Below are 16,616 nucleotides of genomic sequence, written 5' to 3' on the forward strand. Positions count from 1 at the left end.
CCCAACACTGGAAGTTGGACTCCACGCTTGGTGTCAGTTCTTAAGTTCCTGGAAGAAATTTGCGTTTAGGTGCAGGATCCCAAGCAGTGTGTACTTTCTCGGGTGCAGGAGCATGGCGTAGATCTCCAAAGCCTCCCCCGTGCCAAGGTGATTCCCATATTATCATTTTTAGCATCACAAGGACACATTTAAAAAAAGATCTTACCAGCAATATTTAACGATAAATGACAGGCTGCGTTCATCAAGATGCAACCGGGCTTTTTGAGGGTCCCACATGGACTATTTCAAAGCCAAAATCCAGAGGAAAATTCTGCTTGTTTGCTTTTCCTCCTGCAAAAACGTATCAGTGCAATCAGCTTTTCCCACCCACCCATGCGAGCATTTTCCCCATTTTTTTGCCCAGGATAACATCTGGAGCGTTTATGTGCTTCTGTTGCTACCAAAGGGCCCACCAAGGTGGGGGGTGTTTTTGTGCAACTTGTAGGCAGCAGTGAGGTCAGCCTGGCAGAGCGGGGAAGCAACAGGTATATTTATAGCCTTCCCCGTGGCAGGAGAACATAAATAGGACTCCGGGATGCCTAAAGCAAGCTGCGTTGTAAACTCCACACTATTTTGAGCTGCAAAAGTTCTAAAAACAGCTCTCCCACCTGTCGCGAGGTGGTCTGGAGCAGGAAAGTATGTTGCTGCTTCTAAAATAAGCCAAATGTTTTTCCCTCTTAATTTGCAGCAGATGGAAAGTGCTGGTAAATATAGCAGCAGGGCAAAGGTGGGGACTCGAGACCCCCACCTGCTGATGATCTGCCAGCGGAGAAGGGAATGTGAGGATCAGATGAGTGAGTCCGGTTTTTCCATTCTGCTCAGGCGGCCTGAAGGCACCATCTGGGTTCTTGTTTTGGTTCCTCCGTGGTCCACAAAAGCTCCTTCCTTTTTCTCACATTAAGCTGTCACTTGTTTTGCTTGCATTTGGAGTGATTTCTGTTCAGCTAAGTCTATCTGCACTACTGGGCCAAGGGCAGCTACAGTTGTAGAAAGTGCTGGGTTCAAATTTTAACTTTGCCCAACCACTAGGGCTCATCTCCTTTAATAGAGAATGGTTAAAGCTTAGGGTTGACATAAGGGTACTCTGTGATATGAACTTGGTGGTTCATACAATACCCAAAGTAGGATCTTCATTCACATACTGCATTTTAACATGTAGAGTTTATTAAACTGTTGAGTGGTTTTGTTTTGATCGGGTTGATGTATACATTCAGTCTTTGTGGCTGGACTATCATTCAATGTATTGATCACTGATCCATTGCCATCGAGTCATTATCTACTCTTAGTGAACATGGAGATAAATGGAGATAAATTTCCTGCATGATTTGTTCCCAGTCTGGTTCTTCCAATAGTCGTTTATAGTACAAATGGTAGTTAGGGAGGGGCGGCATACAAGTCCAATAAATTATTATTAATTATTATTATTATTATTATTTATTTATTTAAATCTCTATGCAGCCCTTCTCAACTGACTCAGGGTGTCAGTATGCTGTACAGACCAACTGTTGATTGATGAAGACATGGATACAATCCCATTTCAATTCACAATGATAAAATAATGTGAGCTTGCTTTCTGAAGCCCTAGCTCTTTTAAAAAATGGGTTTCTTGCCCCCAAAAAGGCATTTCTGAATTACAGGGGTGGATCTGATGGTTAGGAACTCTCTTTCAGAGAGGAAGTGATAATGATATAAATACGCTTATTCTTGTATTTACTCAATCTCTGTAGCCACGCAACTCAAGCATGTGACTCTTAATGGGTTCTGGTGTAAACGGATGATGCCCTCAACCACATTAATAGGGAACTTTGGAGATTCTTCTTCTCTGAAATCTTCCTGCTATTCCCTGGTTGAAGGTGAAAGGGAGAACCTGCTCTCTGATAGAAGATCAGGTCGTGATACTATCAGAGAGTGGGGAACATAGCCCATCTAAGAAAAGGGCAATGGCCTTAATTTACAGGGTCTGGGTTAGGACCAAGCCAGGGACACTGAGCCTACTTTGAAAGAGGAGGTTTGGCTTATGGGTGCCGTGATCTTTCCAGCTCAAGTTTCTTTTTCCCATGACAAATGGAAAAGCGGCCCTCCCCCTCAAATGCCAGCCCCCAGAAATAGCCCTGCCGGCCTCAGGCTGAGGAAGTCGCTGTGGCAGAAATGGGCTCTTTCTATCTAGACCCGCTTGGCTGGCAGGGAGGACTATCTATAGCCTGCGGGCACGCTCGCGCCGGGGATGCCAAGCAGGTGGAAAGACTGCAGGGATGGACAGTTATTTATTTATTTATTTACCACCCCTCTTCAAGGACTCGTGGCGGCTTACAGCATATAAAAGAAAGCAATATAATACAATATCCTAAATCCAATTAACCCCAATTATTAAAAGTCAGGCATTTCCCACTCAGACCACAAATGTAGATAGCATTCTTCGGTCTGGGGGCTAGAGTCTAGTAACCCCAAGCCTGGCGACATAGGGGAGTCTTCAGACTCTTACAGAAGGTGAGGAGGGTGGGAGAAGTACAAATCCCTGGGGGAAGCTGATTCCAGAGGGCCGGGGCCCCCACAGTGAAGGCTCTTCCCTTCGGTCCTGCCAAGCGTGGACAGGTGGCGGTCCCCAGGCAGGGGAGGGAGCCACAAGGGAGGAAGCCCCCAGCTGCCAGCTTGCCCATGTGGGAAAAGCTGCTCTGGGTCCCCTCGGGGAAAAAGGAAGGTTCGGAAAAGCCCAATATCTCTGGAGCTTCTCAGCCTACCAGGTTCTCCCAAAGGAGCTTCCTCCCCCCCAAAAGGCAACTGAATTTCTTGAGTTACCCCCCCCCCTCTTGAAAACGGTTCCCTTCTAATCCAAAAGCAACTGGAGGCAAGAACTTCAAGGGGAAAATAATATATTACAAATCTAATAATTAAATTTAAAAGTCAATTAAAAACATTAATAAACATAACCAGTGTCATAAAATCACATACAACTTTCCCGTCCAGCCACGGGTGCCCCCCCCCCATTGCCTGCTCCACTCATTGCAACCCCCCCCCCCCCCGCCCCATTGCTGGCTCCGCTCCCTCCCAGTCTGCGCCGGGGCAGCGGGGAAGGAGCGGAGGGGCCGCCACTCTCCGCAACAGGGAGAAGAAAACGGGGGGAAGGAACCGCGTCTTTGCAAAAAACGAGCCCCGACGGGGCGAACTCAACCGAGCATGCGCGTAGCGTAGCGGCGATGGTGGGAGCTGTGCCTCTGGTCCCAGGGCTCTGCCGGTGCCACGCGGGAAACCGGCCGGGTGGGAAACATCTCCCGCTCCTAGCAAGCACCGAACGTTCCGGCCCGGAATGAGGCGACCCGGCGGCCCATCGTCTGACGCGCTCCGATTGGCTGAAAGAGGCGGCTGGAGGAGGCAGGGAGGGCGCTGATTGGGCGGTACGGCCCCAGCTGGAGCGGCGCGAGCCAATGGCGGGAGAGGGGCGTGCCGCTTACATAGGAGGAGACACGTGTAGGGGAGGAGGAGTGGGGGGGGGGGCATCAGCAGGCGGGCTCCTCTCCCAGTAAGGGCGGACTGGGCGGACTGGGACGGGGTCCCGTCGAGGAGTCGAGCAGCGGCAGCCACCGGCGGGGGTCCCCTGCAGCAGCAGCCGCGCCATGGCCGGAGAGAAGCGGCCGGTTCTGGTCACCTGCACGGCGCCGGTCAACATCGCGGTGGTCAAGTACTGTGAGTGGCTTAGTGGCGCCCCCGGAGGCCCCGCGGACGGCTCTCCAGGAGGGCTGCTGGGGGCGGGGGTGAAGGCAGCTGGGATGGGGGACCACCAGGAGATCCCCAGTCAGAGCTGCAGGGGGCACCAGGACCGGGGGAAACGCAGCCTGGGGGTGGGGGAGCTGAGGGAGGGGGCTCCGAGGGGCTTTTGCTCTTGGCAGGATGAAGAACCTTTCCCTGCAGGAAACCTGAGGAGCTCAGGAAAAGCAAGGAGTGGGAATGACACTTAGACTTAGACTCAGCTCCACAGTGATTTACAGTCCTCTCTAGGCAGTTTACAGAATCCGCCTCCTGCCCCCAACGATCTGGGATCCGAATCAACCTTGAGCTGGTCAGGATCGAACTCCTGGCAATGGGCAGAATTAGCTGAAATATTGTAATCCTTGGCTTTGGGAATGAAGGGAGAGAGGGAGGAAGGAAGAAAGAGCAATAGTATTTAGACTTATATACCACTTCATAGTACTTTTACAGCCCTCTCTGAGTGGTTTACAGAGTCAGCCTCTTGTCCCCAACAATCTGGGTCCTCCTTTGACCCACCTCGGAAGGATGGAAGTCAACCTTGAGCCTGGTGAGATTTGAACTGGTGAACTACAGTCAGCAGAAGCAGCTTGCAGTACTGCACTCTAACCACTGCACCGCCAAGGAATAGATGATGTGGGAACTTTATGTCCCCCACAAAAAAATAAACAGAAGCCTTAAAGGGGGGCAATTGCTCTTACAAACATGGGTGCCAAATAAAAATAGGGAGAAACGGGGGCCTTAGGCTGCAAACTTCTATACCTCCCTAGGAAGAAACCTAAGTACCTTAGTGCACAGTATGAATTGGCTGGAGGGAGATGTGAGCCCAGTTGAAATGAACCCAGTTGCAGTTCTCTGCATTTTTATTTAGAAACAGATCCACTGAGTTTTATTTCCTGGAACACATCTGTGGACTATGAAGCAATATGTGGAACAGCTGGTTTTCCACGCTAACCCCAGCCACCTCAGCCAAACCGATAGATCAGGAGAAGGAGGAAGATCCTGCACAAATCATAGGCCTGTCTGCAAGCTGTAATTAAAGGCCACCCTGCTGGCAACCGGGAAAACAGGTTGGAGCAGCTCTGTCAGTCTCCCGATTTATGAGGTCCTCCATCCACGGCAGATTCCGTGACTTGCCCTGTGGTGCTCAGTTTGTCCCCGATTCAAGCCGTCCCCTTCTTTCCTCCTCCAGGGGGGAAACGTGACGAAAAGCTGATCCTGCCTATCAATTCATCTCTCAGCGTCACCCTGCACCAAGATCAGGTTGGTCCCAGACTATCACTAGAGACTCATCATTCCTATCACCCATCCACTTATGACTGTATGAATGTAACTTGTTGTTTGTATTCTTAAGATTTTTTATTAATATTGATAGTTTCCTCATTGCTTCTTTGATCCCTATGGCAATCATTAAGCTTTGCGTCTCATGATTGTTGACAAATGTCTCTTTTCTTTTATGTCCACTGAGAGCATCTGCACCAAAGACAAATTCCTTGTGTGTCCAATCACCCTAGGCCAATAAAAAATTCTACTATTCTACAGCTATTGTTTCAAACGACCGACTTCTGCCTGCAGACCAAACGTGGTTGAAGGAAGTTCTGTAGCCTCCTCAAGAGTGGCAATTTTAGCTGAAAATATTGTTAAGGCTGCTTCCGCTATTGTCCCTTGTTCATTTCTGTGAGCTGCCCACTTGGGCTGCCCTGTTGGTGCAATTATTTCCACTTTATTTAATGTTTGGAAGGAGGTGACCGACCTTACCCCCCTCAGTTATGAGCCATCAGAAGAGAGCCAGTGGCTTAATGGGATCATCCAGTGAAGGTTGATTCGAGGAAGTAAGGCCCAGATAATAATAATAATAATTTATTGGATTTGTATGCCGCCCCTCTCCGTAGACTCGGGGCGGCTAACAACAATAATAAACACAACATGTGACAATCCAATAATAAAACAACTAAAAACCCTTATTATAAAACCAAACATACACACAAACATACCATGCATAACTTGTAATGGCCTAGGGGGAAGGAATATCTCAACTCTCCCATGCCTGGTGGTATAAGTGAGTCTTGATTAGTTTACGAAAGACAAGGAGGGTGGGGGCAATTCTAATCTCCGGGGGGAGTTGGTTCCAGAGGGCCGGGGCCGCCACAGAGAAGGCTCTTCCCCTGGGGCCCACCAAACGACATTGTTTAGTCGATGGGACCCGTAGAAGGCCAACTCTGTGGGACCTTATCGGTCGCTGGGATTTGTGCGGTAGCAGGCGGTTCCGGAGGTAGTCTGGTCCAAAGCCATGTAGGGCTTTAAAGGTCATGACCAACACTTTGAATTGTGACCGGAAACTGATCGGCAGCCAATGGAAGCCACGGAGTGTTGAAACATGGGCAAATCTTGGAAGCCCCACAATGGCTCTCGCGGCTGCGTTCTGCACGATCTGAAGTTTCCGAACACTTTTCAGAGGTAGCCCCACTTTTCAAAGGATGCTTCGTAGGCTTACTCACAGCTGCTCCAGGCTACAGTTGTGAGCCACCGGGGCTTCTCTTCTGTTCCAGCTGAAAACGACCACCACAGTCGCCCTCAGCCGAGACTTCACAGAGGACCGCCTTTGGCTGAATGGGGAGCCGGCCGACACCGAACACCCCCGTCTCCAGTCTTGCCTGCAGGAAAGTAAGTGCACAGCTGTCCAGCTTCTGGGCTTCTGAATCCACGATGTTTCTGATTCTTTGTTTGGAAGGTCAAAGCAGGGCAAGTTTCCTTTTCAACCCAAGGATGGACGGCCAGGTCGCCTGGAGCTGCCTTGCTATGGATGCTGCACATTCTGATGCTTTGATTGTGAAGGATAATATTTATTTTAAATGCCCCTCTCTGTAGTAACAGGAGTAAATTTTCTTATGGTATTTGACCAATTCAGGAACCCCACCCCATCCAGGATCATAGTTGCAGCTGGGTGAGACACAGCAGAGAGGAAAATGTTTAAGCCCGTTTGTGAGAAATGCCCCAGTCGGTTGCAGACTTTAGCGCAAACCCAAACCAACTCCAGAACATAGGCACATAATGCAGGAGGATCTGGACAAACATGAACAATGGGTGCTATCTAATGAAATGAAATTCAGTCGTGAAAAAAGTTAGGTTCTATATTGAGGCAAGAAAAACAAAATGCCCAGGTAGAGTTTATGTGGTACCTTGCTCAAGAGTAGTAACTGTGAGAGGGACCTTGGAGTCCTAGTGGACAACCATTGAAATAGGAGCCAGCTGTGGGCAACAGCTGCCCAAAAAGCCAACACAGTTCTAGGCTGCATCAACAGAGGGAGAGAATTAAGATCACCTGAAGGGTTAATACCACTTTACAAGGCCTTGGTAAGGCCACACTTGGAATGTTGCATTAAGTTTTGGTCGCCACCATGCAAAAAGGATGTGGAGACTCTAGAAAAAGTGCAGAGAAGAGCAACAAAGACAATTAGGGGACTGGAGGCTAAAACATATGAAGAACGGTTGCAGGAACTGGGCATGGCAGGTTTAATGGAAAGAAGGTGATAGCAGTGTTCCAATATCTCAGGGGCTGCCACAAAGAAGAGGGAGTCAGACTATTCTCCAAAGCACCTGAGGGTAGAACAAGAAGAAATGGGTGGAAACTAAACAAGGAGAGAAGCAACTTAGAACGAAGGAGGAATTTCCTGAGAGTCAGAACAATTAATCAATGGAACTGCTTGCCTCCAGAAGTTGTGAATGCCCCAACAGTGGAAGTTTTTAAGCAAATGCTGGATAACCATCTGCCTGGAGTGGTGTAGCATTTCCTGTCTAAGCAGGGGGTTGGACTAGAAGACCTCCAAGGTCCCTTCCAACTCTGTTGTTATTGTTATTATTACAACTCTGCAGGGCTGTCTGTTTCTGCCTCTTTCCCCCAAGCAACCTCAGCTCCCTTCTCTCTCTCACCCTCTCTCCCCCCCAGTCCGTCGTCTGGCTAGGAAGCGCCGTGGCGAGAGAAATGGGGGTGACGAAGGGGAACCCCCTCTCCTGAACTACAAAGTCCACATAGCCTCGGAGAACAATTTCCCCACTGCGGCGGGCTTGGCCTCTTCTGCTGCTGGCTATGCTTGCCTGGGTGAGTGAAGCTGGTCCCGGTGGGTGGGGTCAGGGCGGGGGTCTTTGAGATTTCTAGGTTTGTGATTTGCCCCCTTGTGGCCGGGAAGCGCTGGGGTTGCCGAGGAAGGTCCCGCCAGCCGTGCCTGCTTCCCTCTAGCCCCCTCCAAGGTGCTTCTGCCCAGCCATCCTTGGACTCTCCTGCAAACTGCGCGGTGGGCTCTGCGGATCAGCCAGTTCTAATCTGGGCTGGACTCCACCTCCCATGCGCCACAGCCCAGGAACCTTTGGTTAAGGGAGATCTGCCCCCCTCCCCCCAAACCACCTAAGGCAAGGATAGGCAGAGTTGGCTCTTCTATGACATAGGGACTTCAACTCCCAGAATTCCTGAGCTCGCATGATTGGCCCAGGAATTCTGGGAGTTGAAGTCCACAAGCCATAGAAGAGCCCGCTTTGCCTAAGGGAAGGGCTCGTGGGGGGGACGTTCTGCTTTGGAACTAACTATCCTCTCGCTTCCCTTCCAGTCTACACCCTGGCCCGGCTCTATGGCGTGGAGGGGGACCTGTCCGAAATTGCCCGCCAAGGCTCGGGAAGCGCCTGCCGGAGCATGTTTGGGGGCTTTGTGCAGTGGGTGATGGGGGACGATGCCGACGGCAAAGACAGTGTGGCCCAACAGGTGGCGCCAGAGACACACTGGCCAGAGCTGCGGGTCTTGATCCTAGTGGTGAGTCTGGGGTTGTTGCTATGGAAGCCTAGTGGTTGGGCCGGCCCAGTTAGGGTGTTGGGGGAGGCAAGACCAGGGATGGGTTTGGGTTTTTCTTGCTCAGGGATGTGCCATGCGGGTGCATGCGCAGTACTTAAAAACAAGATGGCGCCACCAATAGCCAGCCTGCGGTATGGCAGGCCCAAATCACCGCCAGTTCCACCAACCCAGGATGCCAAGTTACCGGTTCTATAGACCTGCCCTGAACCAGGAGGAAAACCACCTGTGGGCAGGACAGGGCGGCTGGTGCTTCCTGCGTCCACGCCCATCGTTCCTCTTCCTCCTTCTCCCTCCATGGCAGGTGAGTGCAGAGAAGAAGGTGGTGGGCAGCACAGCCGGAATGCAGACCAGTGTCAAGACCAGCCTCCTGTTGAAGGTAGGAGAGGCAGCTGCCCAGTCACAGGGCCCCTCCCTCCCTCCCTCCCTCCCCCTCTTGCAGCCTTTCCCTTCCATCCCATCAGAAACCCTGGAAATGCCCCGTCTGGGGGTCTTTGGGCCCCCCACCTCTGTGACGGTCACCCTCTGAAGCCAACGGGGATGTTAATACGAGGGTCACCCAGAAAGTAATGCACCCCATTTTTTTTTATCTTCGACAATTATTTATTGAACACAATGAAAATTACACACAAGAAAGAACGATGTTTCTTCTGCACTCCCTATTTTCCACTGGTCAGGATCGAACTCCTGGCAGTGGGCAGAGTTAGACTGCAATGCTGTATTCTAACCATTGGGAGAGAAGGAAGGAGGGAGGGAGGGAGGGAAGGAAGGAAGGAAGGAATAGCAAGAGCATATAGACTTACGTACCACTTCACAGGGCTTTCCAGCCCTCTCTAAGTGGCTTACAGAGAGTCAGCATATCACCCCCAACAATCTGGGTCTTCATTTGACCCCACCCCCATTTATTTATTGTATTTATATGCCGCTCACACCAAATGGACTCTGAGTGGCTAACAATAGGAATTACAACAACAATAAAGACAGTTAAAAATCTAATAATAAAAGTCAGTAATTACAGTAATAACCTAATAAACATACATACTTCCAATCAGTCTAATTCCAGGCCTGCCTGAAAAGCCTAATTAACAGATAGAGCAGAAAGGGACTGAGGAACGGCCGTCCGATCTCCTCTCGAAAGCCTTGTTCTCTTCTCCCAGCACCGCGCGGAGGCCGTGGTCCCAGAGCGCATGGCCCAGATGATCCACCACATCCGGCAGAGGGATTTTGAGGCCTTCGGTCAGCTCACCATGAAAGACAGCAACCAGTTCCACGCCACCTGCCTGGACACCTTCCCGCCCATCTTTTACCTCAACGACACCTCCAAGCAAGTGGTAGCCCTGGTGCACCGCTTCAACGCCCACCGCGGGGGAACCAAAGTACGTGGGGAACCGCAGTGCTGGGACGGGTTCGAGGGGACCCCTTGGGGCAGGTGGGCCATTCTCATCTTTGGCCAGCTGGTCAAAGGATCAAATCAGATTGAATCCAATGGTTTTATTTGGCCAAGTGTGATTGGACACACAAGGAAATTGCCTCCGATACCGAAGGTCTTAGTGGACATGCAAAACAACAAAAAGTAAAGAAGACAATGATAAGGATAAATAGCAATAGCACTCAGACTTATATATCGCTTCACAATGCTTTTACAGCCCTCTCCAAGCAGTTTACAGAATCAGCCTCTTGACCCCAATAATCTAGGCCCTCATTTTATCTAGGAAGGAAGGAAGGAAGGAAGGAAGGAAGGAAGGAAGGAAGGAAAGACAATAGCCCTTAGACATATACCTTTTCCTAGTGCTTTTACAGCCCTCTCTAAGTGGTTTACAGAATCGGCTTCTTACCCCCAACATTCTGGGTCCTCATTTCACCCACCTCGGAAGGAGGGAAGGCTGAGTCAACCTTGAGCCTGGTGAGATTTGAACTGCTGAACTACAGTTAGCTGACGTAGCCTGCAGCGCTGCACTCTAACCCCAGCTCTACTATAGTATAAATAATACTATACCCATACAACAGGGGCAATTACACATAGATGTTGGACAGCACATATGCCAAACTTGCAAAGAACTGATAAAGAAATAAAGGGAGACTAGTATAGATCTATTTCAAGCTGTTCAGCTCTCATCAACTAGCCATACCCTTCTAGGATTTGAACCTGGGCTGCTTTTGCCTTGCTAGGCAATGATTTTACCCTTTAAGTCACAGGCTCTCCTCCCTTTATCAGCTGAGCCAGGGAAAGATTACATGTTTTTCTGTCAAGCCACCTGGTATACCCCAAATGTGGGAGAGAGATTTCTTTTGCCTTCCAGCCCCATTCCAGGGGCCATGCAGGCTACGAACCATAGTGGGTCTTCTCCGGGTCCCGTCAACTAAACAATGTCGGTTGGCGGGCCCCAGGGGAAGAGCCTTCTCTGTGGCGGCCCCGACTCTCTGGAACCAGCTCCCCCCAGAGATTAGAACTGCCCCTACTCTCCTTGCCTTTCGTAAGCTCCTTAAAACCCACCTTTGTCGTCAGGCATGGGGGAACTGAGACATCTCCCCCGGGCCTATACAATTATGCATGGTATGTTTGTATGTATGTTTGTTTAGTAAATGGGGTTTTTTAAATCAAACCGGGTTTTTAAAAATATCTTAAATTATATTTGGATTTGTTATAAATTGTTTTTATTCTGTTGTGAGCTGCCCCGAGTCTGCGGAGAGGGGCGGCATACAAATCTAAATAATAAATAAATAAAATAAATTTTCCAAACTTGCAAAGAACTGATAAAGAAATAAATAAAGGGAGAATAGTTTCCTTGGCTCAGCTGATAAGGGAGGAAAACCTGTGGCTTAGAGCAGTGTTTCCCAACCTTGGCAACGTGAAGATATCTGGACTTCAACTCCCAGAATTCCCCAGCCCGCATTCGCTGGCTGGGGAATTCTGGGAGTTGAAGTCCAGATATCTTCAAGTTGCCAAGATTGGGAAACACTGGCGTAGAGGATAAAAGCATACACACCCACTCAAAAGTAATGAGATGGGAGAATTTAGAGAAATAAAACAAGCAGCGATAGAAAGCGCTCAGGCGGTGATAGTCTTGGGTTGGAAGGATGCGACAAAATGGGCAATGCAGAATTGGTACCTGTACATGGTGGACCACATTCAATTTGAGATTATGGACAAAAGGATGAATTTGGTTAATGAAACTGACTTGCGACAACTGATGGGATGATGGCGAGTAGAATCCGAGACCAAGCTACAAGGAATAAATTGGAATCACTTTATAATATGTAAATAGATATTTTGCTCTTGGGTTAAAATTTATTTATTTATTACTTAGATTTGTATGCCGCCCCTCTCCGAAGACTCGGGGCGGCTCACAACACGTGGAAACAAATCATAAATAATCTGTCAAATTTAAAATATTTAAAGATTTAAAAAAGACCCCATATACTAACAGACATACACACAAGCATACCATATATAAATTAAACATGCCCAGGGGGAGATGTTTCAGTTCCCCCATGCCTGACGGCAAAGGTGGGTTTTAAGGAGTTTACGGAAGGCAGGAAGAGTAGGGGCAGTTCTAATCTCCGGGGGGAGTTGGTTCCAGAGGGCCGGTGCCGCCACAGAGAAGGCTCTTCCCCTGGGGCCCGCCAACCGACATTGTTTAGTTGACGGGACCCGGAGAAGGCCCACTCTGTGGGACCTAATCGGTCGCTGGGATTCGTGCGGCAGGAGGCGGTCTCGGAGGTATTCTGGTCCAATAAAATGGTTTATAGAAGAAACACCCCCGATTGGTGGTGGTGGGGTACGAATATTTGTCTGGTGGTGGGCACAATCACTGAGCACTTGTTATATGTTGTGTGTGTGTTATATATTATAAAATCAATAAAAATATTTTTTTTTTAAAAAAAACACATGCACACACACACACATTTACACAAGGATTACGACCGGAGAAAAGAAAATATTCCACTTCCTTTCAACAGGTGGCCTACACGTTCGATGCCGGTCCCAACGCCGTCCTTTTCCTGCTGGACGAGACCCTGGAGGAATTTGTGGGGGTGGTCCAACGCAGCTTCCCCCCCAAGAGTAACGGAGACCAGTGAGTGAGCCCAGCTTTGCTGCCTATTTGGGAAGTCAGAGTTTTAACGCTCCATGAACCCATGGAAACGGTCCCTAGTAATGGAAGTGGCCTTTGTTTATAACCCTTCCTTCAAGGGCTTTTGTGGTTATTCCCCTCTGACCTTTTTTTTTCTTTTTTGCTTTAAACAATTTAATTTATTTAACTTCTAAATTTACTTCTTGATATTTGAAGAGATTCCTTCCTCCTGGCAGAAACCTGTTCTATTGGAGACCCCTGATCTAAGTGATGTTTGGTGAAAAGTCACAGGGCAAACACAAAAGTGGCGACATGTTTATTTTTGGTAATCAGGGGTCTTCATAACTACCCAGAGGCAGCAACATTTGTTGGAGACCCCCAAAAAGTACGGATTCTGTCAGAAAATAGATGTTGAGGTTTTGGCTTTTTTGAAGCCGTTTGCAAATATCAAAACACTGTTTCCTTTAGGAAAACGTTCTTCATGTTTCGCTGCCTTGGTTTGGCTCCTTCCGCCCTATCTCCTTTCTTTAATCACTTATTTATTACTAGATTTATATGCTGCCCACTTTACTGTCCAAAGCGACTTGGGTGTCTTACAATAACACAAATATAAACACAAAAATACATTAACTGGAATTAACGTTTCCCTAAGAAGAAGTCAGGATGGCCACAAATTTATAACCCAAGGATTTTCCCTTCCTCCTCTCCTTTAAGGTTTCTTCAAGGCCTCCCCGTGAAGGCAGCAAGTCCCTCGGAGGAGATGCTGGCGGAGGTGGTTCGGGATCCTGTCCCAGGAGCCATCCGGTACCTGCTGATCACCAAGGTAGGGGCCTGGGCCAGGTGGCTGTCAAGGGGCATCAAACACGAGGGCACTTTCCCTGTCAGGTGTTGGGGGGGTAAAAGCAGGCGGAGGGGGGCTCTGTCCATCCATCTACAGTGGTACCTCTACCTAAGAACGCCTCTACATAAGAACTTTTCTGGATAAGAACCAGGTGTTCAAGATTTTTTTGCCTCTTCTTAAGAACCATTTTCTACTTAAGAACCCGAGCCTGGAAAAATTTCCCAGGAAATTTGATAGCAGCATGAAGGCCCGGCCAGTTTCCTGCCATTCCCCCTTTAATCCCGGCCATCTCGGGCTTTTCTGGGCTGCCAGAGGAGCCTTTCGGTGGTGCCTAAGGAGGCTTTGGCAGCCCAGAGTGAACGGAGCGTTTTCCTTTCTCTGGGCGCTTGGAGAGGGAATAAATCTCTGCCAGCGCCCAGAGAAAGAAACGCTCCCTTTGCTCTGGGCAGCAACTGTCCTCCTCCTCCTCCTCCTCCTCCTCTTCTTCTCCTCCTCCCACCCAAATTCCGAGCTTTTATTTCTTTCCTAATGGGTTTGCACACATTATTTGCTTTTACATTGATTCCTATGGGAAAAAATTGCTTCTACTTACAAACATTTCTACTTAAGAACCTGGTCACAGAACGAATGAAGTTCTTAAGTAGAGGGACCACTGTACTGACTTCCTTTCCCAGCCTAACAGATTCTCATTGTGTTGGATCTTGATTGAAACCTTGGGGCGACATTTGAAGGGTCCTTGTGCTCGCTGAACCTGGTTGTTTTCTTTGAGACGTTTCATTACCAAACTAGGCAACATCATCAGTGCTTTTTCAGAGTGGAGTTTGTTATCAACACTCAGTACAGCACTGATCATGCTACCTAGTTTGGGTCATAAAAAGTCTACCAGAAAACCACCAAGCTCAAAGGGCACCAGGGAATCTCTCGTATCAATCCAGAGCTACAAATATTCTCCCTTACTGGGTGAAGTGTCTCTGGCAGGGCCAGTTAAGTGTCGCAGGCCCAAACCTCCAAGCCTTCTGGCTTCTAACCTGGGTGGGGATACCCCCTCGTAACTTTATATTCGGGTTTCTCCAGTTGTGCTAGCAAAGTGATTTTTAACTTCCTTGTGGGAAATGAAATCTCTCTTTCATTGGCATCAGCCAAATAACTTTTCATCCAGAGCAACATTCCTTCCCCTTTTCTCGCCTATTGGCTCTGCAAAGGAAAACAAATATTTGCCCACACTTGGAGCCCATAGACTGAAGTGTGGCTCAGGTATGAGGTTAGGCTCTTTTTAAATCTACTTCCAGGTGTGTTAGCCCTCCGCAGTTGTCCTTGTGCATCACTCTGCTGTCTGGTCACTCCGGCATTTGGGAGATTTTATATTTTAGCCTAATCTCCCCCCAGATCTGACCATTTAAATACAGGTGGATATGAATTTATAAAAATAAGGAAAGCTTGCAGAAAGTGTTTGGGTATATATTTAGAATGCTTTTTACACCGCTTCAGTCATTAGATAGATAACAGTCATTGAAGGCCATCCCAGCGGTGGTCAGATCCCACAGAGTCGGCCTTTTCCAAATCCCAAGAGCCAGACAATGTCTTCTGGCGGGGCTTTTGCAGGAAGAGCCTTCTCTGTGGCGGCCCCGTCCCTATGGAACGAGCTCACCCCAGAGATCTGCACTACCCTCTCTCTCCCTGCCTTCCATAAAGTTTTAATGACCCGCCCCGGCCAATGAATGCATGTACGATGTGTGTATGTGTTTGTTTAATTTTTAACTATGGGGAGTTTTAGACTGTAAATTTACTTAGATTTCTGACATGTTTATATTATCTTTTTAAATCTGCCCTGAATTTCAGAAGAAGGGTGGCATAGAAACTGAATTAGAAATATAGAAACATAGAAGATTGACGGCAGAAAAAGACCTCCTGGTCCATCTAGTCTGCCCTTATACTATTCCCCATATTTTATCTTAGGATGGATCTATGTTTATCCCAGGCATGTTTAAATTCAGTTACTGTGGATTTACCAACCACGTCTGCTGGAAGTTTGTTCCAAGCATCTACGACTCTTTCAGTCAAATAATCTTTTCTCACGTTGCTTCTGATCTTTCCCCCAACTAACCTCAGATTGTGTCCCCTTGTTCTTGTCTTCACTTTCCTATTAAAAACACTTCCCTCCTGGACCTTATTTAAGTCTTTCACATATGTAAATGTTTCGATCGTGTCCCCCCTTTTGTCTTTGGACCCGTTCAATTTTAATAAGTAAATAAATAATAAATAAATAAAGAATAAATAAATAAATAAATATTGCCAATATATCAAGCCCTAAAATGCAACTGACAGTAATGGCATTGTTTTCCCTAACTTTTGTTGTCCCCTGCTTGTTGTCATTTCTTCCCCTTGTGTTTTCTCTTGGTTCAGCCTGGCCCAGGACCATCTGTTGTGGACGATGGGAGCTGCCACCTCCTGGGTGAAGACGGGATGCCTAGAAGCTGCAGCTGAGCCCAGACTGGCTCCCCTCTGGGGCTGCCCCAGAGCCTGCCAGCCGGAGGAGGGAGGCCCTGGGCCGATTGTCGCCTTTTGCTGTGGGCCCCAAAGGGATAATTTTTGAGGGCCTTTTCCTGTCCTCATCTCCTGTTTCGTACTCTGCTCTTTGATTCGAGACTTTTGGCCTATAATTATTTATATAAATTAAATAACCTTACATTTCTTTGATACGGTTTTATTATCAAGAGGGGCTTCTAAAATAAATGAGATCTTACGCGTGGCTCTCTTGCGGAAGCTCGTCTCAGCTGTGGGGGGTCACAGTTTGGGGGTCCTCTGCCCATTTTTTCTCCTTTTACGTTCAGTCTCTGGACTTACATGCTGTCTCTCGCCCCCTGTCCACCCCCCCCAAGTAAAAGTGCTTGAGGGCGTTTACCATTTTTGAATGATAGATATATTGCTCTTAAGTTAAAATGGTATATAGAAAATATGCCCCCATCTTGGTGGAGGGGTATGAATGATGATGTTTGGGGGTGGGCACTTTGAGCATTGAGCACATTGTTATGTGTTGTGTGAATGTTTTATTATTATGTTAGAAACCGATAAAAAAAACTTTATT

At 48.2% G+C, this 16,616-nt stretch overlaps 1 protein-coding gene across 1 annotated transcript; it reads left to right on the top strand.

Moving 5' to 3' along the window:
* Nucleotides 1-3,484: 3,484 nt before the first annotated feature.
* On the top strand, nucleotides 3,485-16,279 carry MVD (mevalonate diphosphate decarboxylase). The gene is made up of 10 exons (XM_070761821.1): nucleotides 3,485-3,720; nucleotides 4,973-5,043; nucleotides 6,330-6,444; nucleotides 7,727-7,879; nucleotides 8,382-8,581; nucleotides 8,922-8,996; nucleotides 9,775-9,993; nucleotides 12,578-12,693; nucleotides 13,405-13,513; nucleotides 15,935-16,279. The coding sequence occupies exons 1-10, from the start codon at nucleotides 3,651-3,653 to the stop codon at nucleotides 16,013-16,015; spliced, it is 1,209 nt and encodes a 402-aa protein (XP_070617922.1). The 5' UTR covers nucleotides 3,485-3,650; the 3' UTR covers nucleotides 16,016-16,279.
* Nucleotides 16,280-16,616: the final 337 nt, after the last annotated feature.

Source organism: Erythrolamprus reginae, chromosome 9 (assembly GCF_031021105.1).
Source record: "Erythrolamprus reginae isolate rEryReg1 chromosome 9, rEryReg1.hap1, whole genome shotgun sequence".
Classification (NCBI taxonomy): domain Eukaryota; kingdom Metazoa; phylum Chordata; class Lepidosauria; order Squamata; family Dipsadidae; genus Erythrolamprus; species Erythrolamprus reginae.